The following is a 21514-nucleotide window of genomic DNA, read 5'->3' on the forward strand; positions in this document are numbered from 1 at the left end:
AAGAGACATTAATGTATACCAACTGTCAGAAATCTAGTCTGCGTATAGATTAATAACTTTACAATAATCTTACCAAAACACCCAATCTTCTTTCTCCACATACTTGGAAAATGAGGTAATGAGTTTCACACATTATCCTTTTATATATAACAAAAATTACATTAGTATATCCCATCTAATTCTGTTTTTCGAAAATATAAAACCCCCCTAGGTAAAAAATACATACTACGTTTCAATAAAATAAGCATATACATGTTGTATATAATATCATAACACAATAGTAAGCCCCTTTTGTAATTATTGATAGAAAAAAATAATCTTTTGAACATTCCGTTTGTCCATTGTCTTTTGTAAAGGCATGGAGTGTCTTTTATGGTACCTGTCGGAATCTCCCATAGTTTGCGACCTGGGAATGTTTATGTAAAGATTTCTAACTATTTCTTAGTAATTCTCTGTCCAAGATTAAACTTGCATTGACCTAGAAAGCAGACAAGGTGGCAACCACAATGCCCATATAACAATCTGTACAAGCAAGATATATTGGCCTTTACAATATTGATTCTTTTCTGCCCAATATTTCTGACAGTCTCAGTCAGGCAAGACCTACTCTAATCCTATCTAGGCTGTTGGGCATCAACATTCAGGAGAGCAGACCCTGCACATACGGTATATGTGTTGCTCAATGAGAGGAGGAGCATGCACAGCTATATGTAGCTATATGTACCACCTAATGAAGGTCATCTGTTGGATAGGCGGGGGTAAAAATGCACATGAATGCTACTCCTAGGATAAAATAGAAGCACATTCACTCATTCAAGTGTATACTACAAACTAATCTAAAATCACAGAAAAAGATTTTTTTAAAATCCTGCACAATGTAATAAATTAATATGTTGATGTGCATGGCTATATTTATAAAAGAAAAATCACAGAAAATAATGCACTAACACAATAGATGCAAACATTATATATGGACTAAACCCTCATTCTGATATGATAAAATCTGAGTCTCTCAGCCAATATATTTTGATCAAAACCCATCTATGTCTGCCTACCAGCACCAAGGTGGTCTCAGTCAACGCAGGTCCTACTCTAAGATCCCTTTCACACGAGCGAATATTCCGCGCGGCGCAATGCTTGATGTGAACGCATTGCACCCGCACTGAATCTGGACCCATTCATTTCTATGGGGCTGTGCACACGAGCGGTGATTTTCACGCCTCACTTGTGCGTTTCGTGAAAATTGCAGCATGTTTTATATTGTGCGTTGCGGTGCGATAATCCACGCAACGCAGGCCCTATAGAAGTGAATGGGGCTGTGTGAAAATCGCAAGTATCCACAAACAAGTGCAGATGCGGTGCGATTTTCACGCACGGTTGCTAGGAGACGATCGTGATGGAGACCCGATCATTTTATTATTTTCCCTTATAACATGGTTATAAGGGAAAATAATAGTATTCTGAATACAGAATGCTAAGTAAAATAGCGCTGGAGGGGTTAAAAAAATAATTTAACTCACTTTAATCCACTTGATCGCGCAGCCGGCATCTCTTCTGGCTTCTTTCTTTGCTGTGTGGAGGAAAAGGACCTGTGGTGACGTCACTCCGGTCATCACATGATCCATCACCATGGTAAAAGATCATGTGACGGACCATGTGATGACCGGAGTGACGTCACCACAAGTCCTTTGACTGCAATCACCAAAGAAAGAGACAGAAGAGATTCCGGCTGCGCGATCAAGTGGATTAAGGTGAGTTCAATTACTTTTTTTTTTTTTTTTTAACCCCTCCAGTGCTATTGTACTATGCATTCTGTATTCAGAATGCTATTATTTTCCCTTATAACCATGTTATAAGGGAAAATAATACAATCTACAGAACCCCGATCCCAAGCCCAAACTTCTGTGAAGAAGTTCGGGTTTGGGTACCAAACATGTTGATTTTTCTCATGCGCATGCAAAATGCATTACAATGTTTTGCACTTGCGCGGAAAAATCTTGCATGTTCCCACAACGCACCCGCACCTTTTCCTGCAATGCCCGTGTGAAACCAGCCTAAACCTATCTATACCGTTGGGCATCTACATTGAAGAGAGCATCAGAAGAAGAGAAAAAAAAGGATCCTATAAAAAAAGGATCCTATTGCATCAGTTGACATCCGTTTGAGCCGTTTTTCATACAGAAAAAAAAGTACTGCATGCAGGACCTATCCGGAGGATGGACCATCAATATAAAGATATTGGCAACCACTTTAAGAACACAACTGTTTTTTTTTTAATTATTTTTCATCTCTGCATTTCATCTTTGCTTTCAAAATCCATAACATTTTTGTTTTTCTCTGGAAAAAGTGGTATAGCTCTATCCTGTGGGTCACTATTATTACATCAATACTACATTTATTTTTTTTCATGTTTTTCTACCTTTTGATGTTTCTTTTTGCCACTGCGTTCAAAGGCCTATACCATCTTTAAGATTTCTTCAATGAAGCTGTTTTTTTTCCATTGCTGCCATTTCAGGATACATAAGACTTTTTTATTGTGTTTAGAAATTTTGCTGGAGAGATAAAATTAACAAAATACAACACTTTTGGTGGTATGTATGCACAGCATTTTTTTACACAGTTCATCATGCTGAATAAAACTGAAATCATTATATTTTATGGGTCACTGCAGATACAACAATACCAGCCATATATAGTTTTTTTTAAAAATCTTTTCATGCAAATAAATGGCAAAAAAGGGTATTTTTTTTGTTTATTTTTACTTGATTTTTTCCCCTCTTTTTGACTTTTTTTATATGTCCTACTAGGGGATTTGAATGAGGATCACTGAAAGGGCAGAGAGAGGAAAACAATAGCTAAACCCTTCTGTCCAAGGTGTTAAAACCAAACTTGATGGAGGCTAATTTAGATCTATCCATCAATTACGGTATCTTATTTTGGGACTTCATGAACCTTCTTCTAAACTTGACTTACCAACATTGGTGATATTGACTTACCAACATTGGTGACATTGTTATCATTCATATTGGCAGTTCTTGTTATTTTGCTGCTTTTTGTCTGCAATATTACTTTATGTTGTGGACTGTATTTATTAATTCCTCTTATGCTTTTCTTTGATTCATTTGCTGCTTTATGGTATTAGCTTCGTTGGTGCAATGTAATGGCTTTATTATAGGAGGTTTGAGAGTAGATAGTTCTTTTTCTTTTCTCCACCATGTATTAATTATGAATTGTTAATATTTTTGTGTCTGTTTCCTTGCATATGTATTCTAATAAAGGTTCATGTATTTTTTGACAATTGAATTGACATTGTCAGGGCGAATATGATGCATTTTTTTCTCATCGCCTTTTCTTTCTAGAACAGTGATCATATCCCTTAATTCAGTTTAATCCAAAATGTGTTAAAAAATTAAAAAAAACTTAAGAGAAAGAGCCATGTGTGACTGTGGCCTGATTAAAAAAATAAAAATAAAAAATCTTTAACACCATGACCACACACAAAAAGTAGAGTGAATAATCCAACTTTTTACTCTTTTCTCTTCATAAGTACTGCAGTTGTTAATTGCAGCTGGGTATCAGGGGAAATGGAATACAAATGGACACTTTCTGGCTGGCTCCAATAAATTGAATCTCATCATAATCATAAAGTGAATTTTATCTCTGTGCTGCCATAAGTCTGTGAAAATGCTTATTTCACCGCTAAAAGCACACTCTGCAAATAATTGAGACATCTGTAACGCTTCATAAATAAAGATATACTGTAATGGGCCTGGAAGAAAAGCATCTAGGAGAAGAGAGTGAGGTGGATATTCATTAGTACTGAATATTTGTAGGGAAATGGCTAAAGTGGGAGTAAATTAAGGTTTTAGATCCAGCCTAGTGACCAGTTGAGCATTAGATAGTTCACAATGTGTATACTGTATAAATTGTATGCATGCACCATAATTAGTAATCCCTCTCCATAAAAGAATGTAAAGATATAACCTTCGTTACCTTTCTTCTTGGCCCAACAGGCTTTTGGGGTCTAAAATAAATGTTTTTTCAAGCTATATAAAAAAACTTTGTTTTTGTGTTACAGACCTCTGATTCCCCTACATAGGCTACATTGAAAAGATAACATGCTGGCTGCTCACAGTCACCACTAGGGAAAGCTCAATAGATCAATGCATACTTTGTTATTACTAAGTTTCATATGTAAACAGTATAAATTAAGCTCCTAAGCCCCCTTACTGTTGGGTCAGATGGACATGTTATATTTAACCCCTTAAGGACCTCCACCGTATATGTACGGTGGAAGTCCAGTTCCTAAGCATGGCGCCCACTCGTGCTGTGGGTGCCATAGCCACCAGGTTTCTGCTATTTTAAATAGCAGAGAACCGTGGCACATGTATGCGATCAGCCATAGGCTGATTGCATAATTTTTTCCCTTCAGATGCCATGGTCAAATGTGACTATTTAGTATAGCTGTAATAGCTGATCCGGGACGGCACTTACTGGGAGTAGTCAAAGTTATGGGTGGGTGACTTCTCCCCACGTTCCAGGCTGGGTCTTGACTGGCCTATATAAAAAAAAAACAGCCAGCAGTGTCAGCTGGTGGTAATTACCTCTCTCTCTGACAGAGGAGCTCTGGCAATCGCTGGATTGGGATTTGAGCTGTGTGCTAGGCTGGAGGCCTGAGTTTGGGAGGTCTGCTCTGTCCTGAGCAATGCTGATCGGGTGTGAACTAACACCTAGGATAACAGGTGACTCTTTTGCTGTATGAACTGTCTAGGTGTGAACAAACACCAAAGCTGTAAATGGACTGTCGTAATGTTTTGTTGGCTTAAGTGTGAATAAAACACTTATGTTTTTGAGTTACAAACTGGTCTTTGCCTCTATACTGCGTCCATTTGTCCTGTCTACCAGACCGAATCCCCACCACATATATAGATACACATACTTGCAGAAGTTGGCACTATTCTGATTATACACATACTTGCAAGAGTATGAACTGTGCTTATTAACGTTACTTAACAGTTCCTAGGACAGCTTCACACCCCAACCACAGTGCAGTGAAATCCACAACCAACATACATGTGTTACCTTAAAACGAACCTGTCACATTGAATATTATGTTGGAGTTACAGGCAGCATGTTAAACGTTACAACCTCCCCTCTATGACAGAGATACCTCTCAATCACTCTTAGGAACATTTTCTTGTCTTTGAAGCCCAGAATGATCATATATTTAACAGTATAAATTACAAGTTCTACTGAATCTTTTCCCAAAAAACAAAGTAACAGTCTGCTCAGGACCTTTTGCTTAATAACATGCTGCTTACAGCTTACATTGCATTTTCATGGTGACAGGTTCCCTTTAACTGGCTTATATTTTTCCAGCACTCTCCTTGCAGTGCCATTAATCCCTCTGTTAGGGTCCAGTCTCCTCTACCTCAGAGGCTGACACTTGTTAAAGTAACTTTTCTGGATAATTTTGGCTCAAAGGCCTAACATGTTTGCTGCTGCTGCTTCTCTCTCTCTCTCTCTTATCTCCTCCAAACAGAGACAAATACTACTCTCTCACACTGGCTACTGAATACGCACTCTCCAGCAGCTCCTATCCAGAGGGTTGGGACCAGCCCACACCTGGCATTTGACTCTAAGGCCGATTAATTATCCCAATCTCCCCTTTATACAGCCTGTGGGACATAAAGTGCATAATTAAGACACATTAACCCTCTTTAAGGCCTCTTTCACACAAGCATGTCGGATTAGGTCCGGATGCGTCCCGGTGCATTTCAGCAAACCCGCGCGAGTAGGTACCCAATTGCAGTCAGTTTTGACTGTGATTGCGTTCCGTTGTTGAGTTTTTATCACGCAGGTGCAATGTGTTTTGCAAGCGCATGATAAAAGAACTTTATGTGGTACCCAGACCCGTCACTACATTCATCACATGGTCCGTCACATGATCCATCACCATATTGTCGGCTGCACGAACAAGTGGATTAAGGTGAGTTAAATTTATTATATATTTTTTTAACCCCTCCAGCCCTATTGTACTATGCATTCTGTATTCAGAATGCTATTATTTTCCCTTATAACCATGTTATAAGGGAAAATAATAATGATCGGGTCCCCATCCCGATCATCACCTAGCAACCGTGCGTGAAAATCGCACCGCATCCGCACTTGCTTGTGGATGCTTGCGATTTTCACACAACCCCATTTATTTCTATGGGGCCTGCGTTACGTGAAAAACGCACAAAGAGGAGCATGCTGCGATTTTCACGCAACGCACAAGTGATGCGTGAAAATCAACCCTCATGTTCATAGCCCCATAGAAATGAATGGGTCCGGATTCAGTGCGGGGGCAATGCGTTCACCTCACGCATTGCACCTGCGCGGAAATCTCGCCCTTGTGAAAGGGGCCTTAGGGATGTAAAAATGCAAATTTTTGGTGCACGTAAGTCCAAAAAGTCAGAAAAGCCCCATTATGTGACATTTTGAAGCCAGAATTGTGTAATGAAGGCATGATGAATCCAGGTCCATGTGTGTAAAGCCTATGGAAGGGATTGATCCTGAAATGTGTTGCATGTTACTCTGGAACTAAAAACTGAAAATCAGATTCCTCTTTAGATTTATTGATTCTAGCAGTGCTCCCAGAAGTTCTTCATCCCTTCCCCTTGCATACATGCAATAGCACAAAGCACACCACATTTTCAGATGCAAGTATTTTGTCTAACCAATCCCATACAATCTGGTTATATATTTTAGTTATTGTCTATCACATACATTGCTGTGTAAACTGTATCTTTCTGGAATAAAACCTGTGACCCTGGCTTCATTCACAAGTCATTGTGCTATTCATCACACCCATTTATAAACTTACCCATTATCGCCTACCTACAATTATCTGCTCACCTGTTATGAATCTATTAGCTTTTTATTAGGGACCTCCGGGTCATGTTTACTCCAGAGCAATACATTAATGTCATCCTTCTGCATTTATTCTTTAAGCCTCAGCAAAAAATGTGTCACTTATGTAAGTAACCTACTAGACATATGGCACTTGCAGTAAAAGAATACTTGCTTAGGCTGTTGATTTAGTTTTATAACTCTTCAAGCTAATTGTGTTTTATTACTCTGCTTGCACTCAGAATGAATAGCATAGTAGGTGGCTCATGGGGATAATATACAACAAATAAAAAGGCAATTCCCATTCATAACAATCCAATGTTATGCACCGGGAGCCTACTTCTGGATGGATTCAGGAATAAGAGGCCAAGCAGGTTATCAATTTTGAATAGAACATCTGTGAGATTTGACAGTTTAAGATCTTTTTTTTTTTTGTTGCTGCACTTTTCAAACTTTTAATTTGTCTTGATAACAAAGTTGGCAATAAAAAGGGAAATTTTTCATTTTTTATTATTTATGCAATTAATGCAAATTTAAATTTTTTACATGTTTTATGCAAATTAAGTACAAAGTAAAACTATTAATATATTAAATAATAGTCGTGAAAAATAAGTGAAAACTATTTTTTATAACTCCTTAGTCATGTGAATAGTGAGTTATCTGCTGATGTGTCCCCATAGTCTTATGCACTAATTTCTTGAAATTTGTTTTGGGTCAGATTCACATGAGTCGGTTATCATATTTGACTTAAGTCTGAATATAGTTAACCCAAATCAAAATTGCCACAAATGCTCTGAAAAGTCATGTATGATGACTCCATGGTCTTCTAGGCCTGTAGTCAACCCCATTCAAGCTCTATAAAGCCAAGACAGCTTTAGTAATGTTAAAGTGATGGTTACATATTGTATGTCTTCAGGTAACCGAAGGGTAGGAGGTGGTAACAATTATCTGGTTTAATAATGCACAGCACTACTTAACATTTTTTAAATAAAAAAAAAAATCTAAAGATTACCCCTTTTTTTGGTGGCATATACCTTTTTTTTACTGTGACCTATAAAATAAAGGCTGCTGTTTTGAGTGATCCATCCAAAATGATTGTTAATCTTTTCAAATTTGCTAGAATCTGAATTTTTTGGAGGAAACCCATTATTGTATTTTCATAAAGTTAAAGTAGTTGACCACCTTTTGGAGTGTTTTTAGCAAAACCCCCTCCTGGCCAGACCTGCTTACCTGATCCCCCACTCTGGGTCCTGGCCCCTTTGCTCCCCATCCTTGCCTGCTTTGCTCATGCCCCCCACTATCAACATCTGCTTTGGCGCTGTTACAGCTAATCGCTGGCTGCAACAGTGATCTGACCCCCTTTTTTCATGTGATCAATTGACCTGAGATAAGGGAAGCAGGTCATTGCTTCAGCGGTTGATGTTATAAAGTTTAAGTGATAAAATTCTGGCAGAAGGTGTAAGGTTACTGAAGAAGTCTTTATACAGCTTTTATTGAACTCACTTAGAAATGAATTAGGCTCCTAAGCTCCTTCTAGTAATGTCTGCAAACAGCCAGAATTTCATCATTTATACAGGACCTGTCAGCGCTGCTGATATATCCTTTTTTACAAAATACTTTGATATGTTATAAAAAAAATATTCTTGAGAATCTTTTCTCAGAACTCTTCATTGTGCTGTTCTTCGTTACCAGATGGGGTGGTGTGCCTGCACCCCCTCACACTGTTTAATAAATGCTGACAGTACCAGACTTTATATAGACACATTTTTTGTCAAAGGTAAATATCAGTGGTCAGTTTATTCATAAATATTAAAGAGGAGTAAAAAAGGAACAGCACAACTGAAAGTTCTAAGAAAAGATGTCCCAGAATTTTTATTTCATAAGGAATAAAGCTATTCTCTAAAAAAGATGGGAAAAGATGTCTGAAGTGGTAACAGGTCCTTGTTAACTCTATGGGCGATATTTACTAAAACTGGCATTTCCTATGTCTGTCAGTGTCTTAATCAAAAGTGTGCTGGAATTAGATGCACTACATTTATTAAGAGGCAGTATCTGGTGTAAATTATAGAAAATTTGCATTCTCAGTCTCTTTGGCTAGGCTCCACCCATTTTCTCACCACTTTGAAAAATTAGCGAGCAGCTATAAAAAGCCAAAAATTATAGCTCAAGTCTGGCATATGTCATAATATGTGACTTTTTAACCCCAATATTGTGGTGTAAAATTACCTAAGAGAAATAGGGGATTTGGAGAAAAATATCTGAAAAAAATTCTCTAGCTCTTATAAAGATACAGTAAAAAATTAATCCTTAATATTTAGAGTAAAAATTTAAATAATAAATGCTCAATTTCATTGATCAATTTCAACAGTATAGTATTAAATTACATATGAACTAATGCCCAAATATGCTGCCCTACTTTTTATATGGTTATATTCTAGATGTATTCTATAAAATATCCAAAGTGGAATTCAATCAGAATTTTAGGAAAAATTTGATTCTCCACGAAATCGAATTTCCTTGTGCTTCGTGGTAAGAAATCAATTTTCCCTGAAATTGCATTAAAACAAAAAAATACATAACTCATCAACTTGTAGGCGACATGGCCACCGCAGCCAATTTGATTGAAGATACTGTGCAAAATCTGTTATGTCACCACGCCGCACAGCGAGATCTTGTGCGGTGTCTTCAATCAAGGTGGCTGCCCGGCCTCAAATGGATAGGGTGAGTATTTTTTATTGATTTATATTTTTTACTGGATTAACCCATGAAAGCCCTCAATGTTAATTTCAGATGCTGCGATCAGCTATGAACATGGCATCTGGGGGGGGGGGGGCCATAGCTGTTCATATCATTGTTCCCTCTACATACAAAGAAATGCACTTAGTGACAAAGTAATTCCTCAAGAAATTAATTTATTTGTGACATTCCGCAAAGCAGCCAAATAGAATTTTACATAACATCACTTATTTCTAATAACAAACAACCTCTTTAAAATCAAACTGCACTGTAGGATTTTTATGTTTATACAATGGTCAAAAAAATTGCTTTTTAGCAGCAAATGCCTCTCAATTTGAGGAGGGACACAACTAGGGATGAGCGAATCGACTTTGGATGAAACATCCAAAGTCAATTTGCATAAAACTTTGTTTCAATATTGTTACGTACAATATTAAAATGTATTGGCTCCGATGAGCCGAAGTTATTACTTTGCGAAGTCTCGCTAGACTTTGCATAATAACTTCAGAAATTGATTTATACTGTGGTACCTTGTGGAACCCGAGTTTGGGAGATTTTTTTTTACAGTATAAATCAATTTCTGAAGTTATCATGCGAAGTCTCGTTAGACTTTGCAAAGTGATAACTTTAGCTCATCGGAGCCAATACATTCTAATACTGTACGGAGCTCCATACAGTATTGAAATTAAGTTTTATGCAAATCGATTTCGGATATTTCATCCGAAGTCGACTCTCTCATCCCTAGACACAACGTCTGAGGTCATATGATCCTTCTTTTCCATCTTTCCTGTCTTCGGAGCTGAAAATTGCTCACTTCATTTGTGGAAATTAGCTCAAATTTTATTGCCGAAAAATTCTGATTCAAAATGTACTCAAATTTTGGGAAAATATAAAATTACATTTGATTCATTTAGAATCTACTCTCTTTTCTCTACCCACATCTTACACCATACCCCACTACCTGGTGGCAGATATTGCAAACATTTGATATTTGGCTTATTGATATTTCCTGGGATCTGAAAGACACTTCTGTGTTGTATTATGACCTTTTTGTCCTAAGTTTTAACTTTCTCTTATTATTATAGAAATTGAAAAGGAAAGCTGTGGTGACCCTGGAACCCCATTGTATGGTATTCGGGAAGGAGACGGCTTCTCCAATGGAGATTTCCTAAGATTTGAATGTCAGTTTGGATTTGAATTAATAGGACAGAAATCAATATCCTGTAAAGAAAATAATCAGTGGTCTGCAAATATCCCAATATGTATCTGTAAGTATTTATTCTCTTGTATATGCATACTGACATATATGGTGAAGCTAACAAATATTACACAGAAGTGTAGCAAAAAAAGACTTTTATGAGTCCATTCAACAAATGTTGTAAAAATGACAATTGTTTGTATATGTACTGTATGGTTACTGCACCGCTGCTCCCGTTCAAGTAAAAGTGTGCAGCATTGCAGTATCATGGCAGGACCAGTAGACAGTGTGTGGAGATAGGTAGTTTTGGTGTCTGGTTCTGGCTTATAAAAATAGCTTATCGGCACCGATACCAGTAGTCAGACACCTCTTAATCTGGTATCGATGACCAACCTTAGTTAAGTCTTAGGAAATCACTTTAACAAACAAAGCTTAAGGCTGCAACTTTACTGCAAACTTTTGTAGTCCCACTTTCAAATTTGAAGAATTTAGTCACAGCTGCAATCCACAGGAGTAAACTGAGTTACATTCAATCCAAGGTATCCTTTTTGATATTGGATATAGAGATTAAAAAAATTGACTCAACTGTCACTGTCTCCTTAGCTTCAGCTCCTAGGTTCCCTCTCTTCCGCTTACGGTCACCACTGGCCCAGAAGTGTGATATGCTATCCATACATCACTGCTGCTAGCTAGTCAGTGGCAGGCAGTGGTGATGTGTGGATAGATAGCACATCACGCTTCCAGTCCAGTGAGGACTGGAAGAGGAGAGAAGGGAGTTCTTTCTGCCTAGCCATATGAAAAGGGGATCAGCGTTTTATAGAAACCCTTTAAATTAAGGTATTTTTAAGACACTTTCAAAACATTCTATTGAAAACCCAAAGGGGGTCATTTACTCTGGCACAGATTGTCGCACAAAGGTTATTTGCGGCACAATCAAATGTTTTAGGCATAGAAAATTGTCTAAATGCAAGCCAGCATGAAAGCTGGCTTACATTAAGACTGGCACTGTATACGCCAAAGTTATGTAGAGGCCTGTGCTATCCACTAACAGCTATAGGGGTTGTTAAAATAGACAGATATGAAATCAACAGATAGATGGATATGGGATAGATAGATAGATAGATAGATAGATGACAGATACATAAATAGATATATAGTATAACAATGTGTATGCTAAAGTATATCTCCATTAGAATGCTCAGATGGGTGAGTTAAGGAATCCAGGAATGCAGTGTTGTTTCAGCAATGTGCAGTTTGCTAATGCACATTTCTTGAAATTGTGGAATAGGTCGTAGTTTTTTATAGAATGGTGGGTAGGTGTTGGTAGAGGGACTTACCATTCCCTCCCTTCCAGTATAGCACTTTCCTCTAGCCGGAGATGAACCTAGGTGTAACTGCTGGGCTCATTATCGTTGGGATAAAGACTGGGCTGGGATCCTCATTTAGTGTCAGTGTCTGGAAGCTAAATGATCTGTAAGCTGTGAAAGGCCTAATCCTAAGGTTGTCTCACCTGAGCCTGTACATAAGTGAGGTATCCTGCTTTATAGTTAGCGCCCAGATGGGCAAGGTGAATTATTTTTGTATGTCATGCACATGTGGATGCGCAAAAGGGACCAATGAACTTGCATTCCATGTCAGGTGTTGGACGGAAAATAAAAGATGTTTGGACTTTTAGCCCTGGAAATTTGTCACTTTGTCTTTGTTGATGGCACCACATGCACACAGAAAAGTGAAAATAGAAAGAGAGCTTGAGAAAGGCCTTATTGTGTTGGGTTGAAATGTTGCACTTGGAGAAAATAAAAGCGGGTCCTCCACAGTCCACCATATCTGGAGTGTTCTCTCTTCTTTGTAAATTAGATAACAGATATACAGATTTGCCTTTTTTGCCAGTTCAGGAGCTTATCTGAAACTATACTTTTCTATTACTCCATGCCTTTGAATAAAAATAAGTTGCTTGCCCCCATAGTACACAAACTTAATCCTAATATCATACACTAAGAAATTTTACACCATCTGTTGTTTAGGCTTAAGTGAACACATCTAGCAAGTTAATGAAGATTTGTATAATCAGCTACAGATTTCTTCTCTTCCAAGTCTTACATGTTTTTTTTTCTAATTTAAGAAAACCCATAATCCTGTTTTCTGTTACTTTGCGAATGATTTTACATCGTCTTCTATGTTACACATGTAACTGAAGTCATTTGCAATGGAGAGTTTTCAGACAAAGAAAATGCAATTAGAGCTGACAATTGTAATGTTCATTTGGACTCTGTCCAGGGATTATGCCCACACATAGGCAATCAAAAACTAACAAGCTGCATATTATGCAAATTTTTAAAAGTAAAGTAAAGAGCTTGCTAAAACCTGTCCACGCACTAATTTATTGTATTTCATTTTTACAGTTCCATGCCTGTCAAATTTTACTGCACCGATGGGAACAGTCCTCTCTCCTGACTACCCAGAAGGTTACGGAAACAATTTAAACTGCATCTGGACCATCATTTCCGATCCAGGCAGCCGGATACATTTGTCTTTTAATGATTTTGACTTGGAGTCTCAGTTTGATTACCTGGCTATTAAAGATGGCGACTCTTTAGACTCTCCAATATTAGGAACGTTCACCGGTGCAGAAGTCCCATCTCATCTTACTGGTAACAATCATATACTGCGGCTGGAATTCCAAGCAGATCATTCCATGTCTGGACGTGGATTTAATATTACATATAGCAGTAAGTGGTTTATTCAATGGGATAACATTTTGTTAAATGTGATTTATGTAACAGATATAACATTCCACCTAACTTGGTTGCAGTCAGTTTCCTCCTTCAGCTCCAAATTTTCACTTCCTGTCTGCACGTAAGATTTTTTTTTTTACTATTACTGTCAAATACTACTCTTGTCCAATGACTAGTATTGCAGCTCATCTATGTTGACTTGAAAGCTTTTAAGTCCTAGAGCAGACATGTCAGTAGAGGAGAAAGGTCCTCTTTAAAAACCACGCAGTACAGAATATAGAAGTTTGTTCCGCACTCAATAAAACCCTTCATATTTTATTCAAACTTGAAAAATGTTGCTTATGCATTTTCTGGTGGATAGATCATCAATACAAGCAGGCTGTACAACCCCTTTAAGGTGTGTGCCTTTATGGCAGCTGCAACAAATGGGAGTGAAGTCCAATTTACACACCCAATGTCAAACAGACAACGTTTCAATTGCTCAATGCAGGAATTGTTTATCCGTATGTAGAGTAAGATGCTCCAGGTTAATGTATCTTTATGCAATGTTAAAAGGCTGGCAATGATCAGGAATGAGTGGATTGCTCCTGATCATTGCCCTAAGTATTCGACCCTAAAGATATGTTCACATGGGGAAGATTTGTTGCAGAACATTTTGTGACTGAATAATGGTTCCATAGATCTGAATGGGGTCTAATATCTCTGATCTCTGCTACATATATGCTACACATGAACAGACTGTACCTGTAATGGTTAGAAAATTGTCACAAACCTAATAAAGTCACAAGGAAGAAATAACATACTGACTTCTCCTTAAGAGAGCAGGGAGTGGCAGGGGAGCTTCCTACAGACCCACATCAGTGTGTATAGTGTTTGTATACTACCTAAATATGAAGACTCAGCTCAACCAGTCCCAGTCAACACAGTAAAGTTCAAAAGCAAGATACAGAAAAAAATATTTTGTATGTGTCCAGTAATTTATGTGAATACTGGAACATTGAATGATTTTTTTATAGATGGATAGTCACATAGATTTTTTTTTTTTTTTTGTAGTTTTCTGTTGATACATTCCATTCATAGAAGTATATGAATAGAACAAGAAACCATATCTTGCTATCTGTTGTCATTGCTGCCATCATATCCTTGATTCATGAACTATATTCAATGTTGCTAACCAAGTTATGTAAGTGGAAATGCTATTCTGTCAAAGCTCTTGGTGTAACAATTTCTCCATATAATGGTGCATTATGAGGACTTCTTGCGACATGTCTTCCCAGGAAGAAAAGTGATTAAATAATCACAATCCAATGGTAGAGAAAACAACTGCACTATCCATATGCGAGTTATTACTAACACTGCCTGAATTGACTTAGACTCAATCTGACAAAAATAAAGCTTTGCTTATTTCTTAACAAATTGAGTTTGCCATGACAGAAGTTAAAAAAATGTTCCGGCAGGCATCAGAGGTTTTATTGGAGACTGCCATTCACTGATAATTGTGTATTATAGATTTTTACAGTGGTAGGTGTTTTAGCAAAAATACAAACGGCGTAATGAAAAATTCAGGTTACTATTGTGTGAATATTGATTCCAAAGTTTCTAATTCAATGACGGAAATCAGAGTAGAAAGTAGAAATAAATTATTTTTCCTCTAGACACAGCGCCACTCTTGTCTGTGTCTGATATTGCATCTATGTGTAAACTGTCCCCATTTCTCTGGAAAACTAAGCATACTGTACTGCTACAAATTTGTATTCTGTGTCACTAAATTAGACTTTATGCAGACTGCAGGGATGATAGATGGAGTCTCTATAGTTTAATACATCAAAGCCAAATTATATGTTGTGTACCATCATAGGGTGCCTCTGTATGGCACTACATGATGGAGGAGAATGTTATAAAATTACACACCTTCCATTCGGAAAGTCTTCAGACAGTTTTGCTTTGTTCACATTTATTTATGTTGTAGCCCTGTGCTAAAATAAAATAAAATTATTTTTTTACCATTATTATGCACTATTTACCCATAATGCGAAAGTGAAAACAGAATGTTCAATATTAGTGTTGAGAGAACCCGAACTTTGCCGGAAAAGTTTGGGTTTGAGTTTGGTGTTTGGTAATTTAATAAAGCTTTTGAAAGGCTGCAGGGCAGCCAATCAACAACCTTTTAAGCTGTGGGCACTTAGAAGCCATCACAGCCATGCCTAGTAATGACATAGCTGTAATTGGCCGGTGCATCATGTGACCCAGCCTCTATACAAGCTGGATCACATGTTGCACCGCCCATCAGCTCTAGTGCAGGGACAGGAAGAAGGCAGCTGAAGCGAGGGAGAGTGTTAGAAATCTGGCTATTTGTTTTGTGGGTGACCTATAATATTTTTTGTGGGTGCAATATACCAGCTTTGTACCCCTGACACAGAAATATTAATAATTCTTCTGGTTGTTAATTCTGTGGGTGACCTACATAAAAAATTTTGTGGGTGCAATGCAGGTGCTTATCCAGGCCATTCTGAGATTGTTTTTTCATCACATATTGTACTTCATGACATTGGTAAAATGAAGTAAAAAAATAATAATATTTTTTTTTGCATAAAAAATACCTAATTTACCAAAAATTTTGAAAAATTTGCAAATTTCAAAGTTTCAGTTTCTCTACTTCTGTAATACATAGTACTACCCCCAAAAATTGTAAGGACTTTACATTCCCCATATGTCTACTTCATGTTTATATTATTTTGGGAATGATATTTTATTTTTTGGGGATGTTACAAGGCTTAGATGTTTAGAATCAAATCTTGAAATTTTTCAGAAATTTACAAAAATCTAATTTTTAGGGACCACTACAGGTCTGAAGTCACTTTGTGAGGCTTACATGATAGAAACCGCCCAAAAATGACCCCATTATATAAACTACACCAATCAAGGTATTCAAAACTGATTTTACAAACTTTGTTAACCCTTTAGGTGTTGCACAAGAGTTATTGGCAAATGGGGATGAAATTTGAGAATTTAATTTTTTTGCCTAATTTTCCAATTTAACCCATTTTTTCCACTAACAAAGCAAGGGTTAACAGCCAAACAAGACTGTATCTTTATTGTCCTGACTCTGCCGTTTACAGAAACACCCCATATGTGGCCGTAAACTACTGTATGGCCACACAGCGGGGCATAGAGGGAAAGGTGTGCCGTATGGTTTTTGGAAGCCAGATTTTGCTGGACTGGTTTTTTGACACCATGTCCCATTTGAAACCCCCCTGATGCACCCCTAGAGTATAAACTCCATAAAAGTGACCCCATCTAAGAAACTACACCCCTCAAGGTATTCAAAACTGATTTTACAAATTTTGTTAACCCTTTGGGTGTTGCACAAGATTTAATGGAAAATAGAGATACAATTTTAAAATTTTACTTTTTTGGCAGATTTTCCATTTTAATATTTTTTTCCAGTTACAGAGCAAGGGTTAACAGCCAAACAAAGCTCATTATTTATGGCCCTGATTCTGTAGTTTACAGAAACAACCCATATGTGGTCGCAAACTGCTGTACGGGCACACGGCAGGGTGCAGAAGGAAAGGAATGCCATACGGTTTTTGGAAGGCAGATTTTGCTGGACTGTTTTTTCTGACACCATGTCCCATTTGAAGCCCCCCTGATGCACCTCTAGAGTAGAAATTCCAAAAAGGTGACCCCATTTTAGAAACTCTGGGATAGGGTGACAGTTTTTTTGGTACTAGTTTAGGGTACATATGATTTTTGGTTGCTCTATATTATACTTTTTGTGCGGCAAGGTAACAAGAAATTGCTTTTTTGGCACGTTTTTTTGTTTGTTATTTACAACATTTATCTGACAGGTTAGATCATGTGGTAATTTTATAGAGCAGGTTGTCACGGACGCGGCGATACCTAATATGTATACAATTATTTTTTTATTTATTTAAGTTTTACACAATGATTTCATTTTTAAAACAAAAAAAATGTTTTAGTGTCTCCATAGTCTAAGAGCCATCGTATTTTCAGTTTTTGGGCGATTATCTTAAGTAGGGTCTCATTGTTTTGCGGGATGAGATGACAGTTTGATTGGCACTATTTTGGGGTGCATATGACTTTTTGATCGCTTGCTATTCCACTAAGATGACAAAGAATTGCTTTTTTTGCACCGTTTTTATTTTTATTTTTTTACGGTGGTCACCTGAGGGGTTAGGTCATGTGATATTTTTATAGAGCCAGTCGATACGGACACGGCGATACCTAATATGTATACTTTATTTTTATTTATGTAAGTTTTACACTTACATAAAAAAACACAGTTTTTCATTTTCAAAACAAAAAAAAAATCATGTTTTAGTGTTTCCATAGTCTAAGAGCCAAAGTTTTTTCAGTTTTTGGGAGATTATCTTGGGTAGGGTCTCATTTTTTGCGGGATGAGATGACGGTTTGATTGACACTATTTTGGCGTACATGCGACTTTTTTGATCACTTTTATTAACTTTTTTGGGAAGTACGGACCGCTGTATGGAAAGGGTTAAACGGCTGACATCGCATCACCAATGTGCTGACACCCTGGTATACCCACTAGACGCCAACGATTATTCAGGGGGAGGCAGACGGGGGATCGCGATCCCACCTGCCGCACCGCCCGCCTCCCGCACCGCCCGCACTGCCTGCGACACCCCCCCTGCACCACCCGCCCACACAATCTCATTCAGGGGTGCAGGGGGGTTAATAAAACTTGATTTTGGGCATTTTAAAGTTTGATCCCCGCGGTCAGAGACCGTGGGGATCAGAATCTGCTAAAAGCGCAGCAAACCGCAGGTCTGAATTGACCTGCAGTTTGCTGCGATCGCCGATACGGGGGGGGTCACATGACCCCTCCGGCGTTGAGACAGGATGCCGGCTGAATGATTTCAGACGGTATCCCGTTCGGATTAACCCCTGGGGCGCCGCAATCTTATTTTAAACTCATGACGTACCGGTACGTCATGGGTCCTTAACCCCTTAAGGACCGAGGACGTACCGGTACGCCCTATTTCCCGAGTCCTTAAGGACCGAGGACGTACCGGTACGTCCTGACTTAAAATCTGAATTCCGGCGCCGCGGGGGTTAATCGAAACGGGATTTCGGCTGAAATCATTCAGCCGGCATCCCGTAACAACGCAGGGGGGGGTCATTGGACCCCCCCGTATCGGCGATCGCAGAAAACCGCAGGTCAATTCAGACCTGCGGTTTTCTGCGTTTCCGGTCCATTCGGGTGTCCTGTGACCCGATGAACCGGAAAAAGACTGCGATCGGTGGCGTAATTTTACACCACCAATCGCAGTCCGAGGATTTGCAGAGGCGGAGCTGGCCCTTGGTGCTGAACGCCGCTGTCCAGGGTGCTGATTGGTGCAGGGGAGAGAGGCGCGAGATTCAAACTTCCTGCGCTCCTCTCTCCCCTCCTCTTCCTGTCCAGCACCCTGACCGTGCAGCATCGTCCAGCACCAGCTCCTGTGTCCCCCTAAATCGGCATCCATCACCCTCCTGCACCCATCGCCACCCAGGTAGGTTAGGGTCAGTGAGGGAGAGGCACCTTTAGGCAGGGATAGAAGGGAAAAGTTAGAAAAAAAAAAAAAAAAAAAAGCACATTTATTCCAAACTTTTTTTTTTCAACTTTCAGACCCTAGACCCCCCCTGCCACTTGCCCCCCCCGCATCCCCCCCACACCACCAGCCCCCCCCCCCCCCCCCACCACCAGACCCTTCCCCCACCACCACTTTTTTTTTTTTCTGCGTGCGCTGACTGGCCGGCACTTTTTAGCGTCCGTCCACTGTTAGCGCATCGCCCGCCCCACCACCCCACCAACCGCTGATCAGCGTTGAACCGCAGATCAGCAAGTTTGAACTTTTTTTTTTTTTTTTTTCCTAACACTTTTTTTTGCCTGGACTTTTTAGTACGTGAACACCCGTGCCCCCACACACACGCACATAGAATAAAGGTTTACACGCACGCACATACACACGCACACACACACACCCATGGCCCGCCGGGTGTTCTCGGCCGAGGAGGCATATGCCCAGATTGCCTCCGACTCTGAGAGCCCCAGTGAGGATGAGGATGACCCCACGTTCCTTTTGTCATCCGCATCCTCCTCATCATCATCGGATGACGATGAGCCACCAAGGCAGCGGAGACGCCGCCAGGCGGAGCCAGGGGCCACACATGCTAGGGATCCTGTGGCCCACCCTAGTACGAGCCGCCCTGGGGTTCGTACTGGTTTCCCGGCCCACCAAATAAGTTCACCGGAGCCCCCTGCCGATGAACTTAGCTGGTGTCCCCCAGTGGACTTTGAGCCTGAGATTCCGGATTTCGCTGGCAATCCTGGAATCCAGATTCCCACAGTGGGGTTTACTGAAATAGACTTTTTTAGTTTTTTTTTCAGTAACCCACTGGTGAATTTGATGGTGGAGCAGACGAATCTGTACGCCCAACAGTTCGTCGCTCAAAACCCAGGCTCAGTTTTGGCTAGACCCGGTGGCTGGACGCCGGTCAGTGCAGCCGAAATGAGGACATTTTGGGGCCTCGTGCTGCATATGGGTCTAGTCCAAAAACCCAGTGTCAGGCAATACTGGAGTGGGGACGTCCTGTACCAGACCCCACTGTACAGTATGGTCATGATACGTCACCGGTTTGAGGCCATCCGGAAATGTCTGCATTATTCCGATAATGCAGCATGTCCACCCCGAGGTGATCCTGCCTATGACCGGCTGTACAAGATACGGCCGGTCATCGATCACTTTGGGGCCACATTTCAGCAGGCCTACGTACCTGGAAGGGAGGTCGCGGTTGATGAGTCTCTCGTTGCGTTCAAGGGGAGACTCAGTTTCCGCCAATACATTCCCACAAAGCGGGCGAGGTATGGCGTGAAGCTATACAAAATTTGTGAGAGTACCTCAGGGTACACTTACAAATTTCGTGTGTACGAGGGGCGAGATTCCCGGATTCAACCACCAGAATGTCCCCCCACTCTGGGTGTTACCGGGAAACTCGTGTGGGACCTTATGTACCCACTGCTGGATAAGGGTTACCACTTGTACGTGGACAACTTTTATACCAGCATTCCCTTGTTCAGGTCCCTTGCCGCCAGATCCACGTTCGCTTGTGGGACCGTGCGGAAAAATCAACGCGGCCTCCCTGCCTACCCCCTCCAGGTACCTATCCCCAGGGGTGAGACCCGTGCACTTACCAGTGGAAACCTGTTGCTGGTCAGGTATAAGGACAAGAGGGATGTCCTTATGCTGTCCACAATCCACGGTAACAGCACCATCCCAGTCCCTGTGCGAGGTACCGCGGCAACGGTCCTCAAGCCCGATTGTATCGTCGACTACAATCGGTATATGGGAGGAGTTGATCTCTCTGATCAAGTCCTCACGCCATATAACGCCATGCGCAAAACCCGGGCATGGTACAAAAAAGTTGCGGTCTACATGGTGCAGGTTGCCATGTACAACTCTTTTGTACTATCCCGAAGCGCTGGCAGCACAGGGACATTCCTCCAATTCTATGAGGCAGTCCTCAAAGACCTGATCTTTTCGGACCGGGAAAGAGCAGGCCGGAGTACCTCGGGAACTGGAGGCGCCCGGATCGTCCCTGGCCAACACTTTCCAGGTGTGGTCCCCCATACTGGAAAGAAGGGACGAACCCAAAAAAAGTGCAGAGTGTGTCACAAGAGGGGGATACGGAAGGACACCACAACTCAATGTGACACGTGCCCCGATCATCCGGGCCTCTGCATTATCGATTGCTTCAGGGAGTATCACACTTCCATGGAGTACTAAATTTTTATAATCCCCAACAGTTCACTAGAGAACATAAAACACTATGGCTCTCAGACTTTGGAGACACGAAAACAATTTTTCTTTCCCCAAAAAATATTAGTTTTAGTGCAGGCATCCTCAAACTGCGGCCCTCCAGATGT

The 21514-nt window shown here is 40.0% G+C and overlaps 1 protein-coding gene across 1 annotated transcript in view; it reads left to right on the forward strand.

The window, feature by feature from the left end:
• The window catches only part of CSMD3 (CUB and Sushi multiple domains 3), a 1090172-nt gene that overhangs the window by 422563 nt on the left and 646095 nt on the right, over positions 1–21514 (forward strand). Inside the window, exons 11-12 of the mRNA XM_044293228.1 lie at positions 10716–10898; positions 13231–13557. Of these exons, the coding sequence (XP_044149163.1) occupies positions 10716–10898; positions 13231–13557 (510 nt within the window). The remainder of the gene's footprint in view (positions 1–10715; positions 10899–13230; positions 13558–21514) is intronic.

This window comes from Bufo gargarizans, chromosome 5 (genome assembly GCF_014858855.1).
Source record: "Bufo gargarizans isolate SCDJY-AF-19 chromosome 5, ASM1485885v1, whole genome shotgun sequence".
Taxonomy (NCBI): Eukaryota; Metazoa; Chordata; class Amphibia; order Anura; family Bufonidae; genus Bufo; species Bufo gargarizans.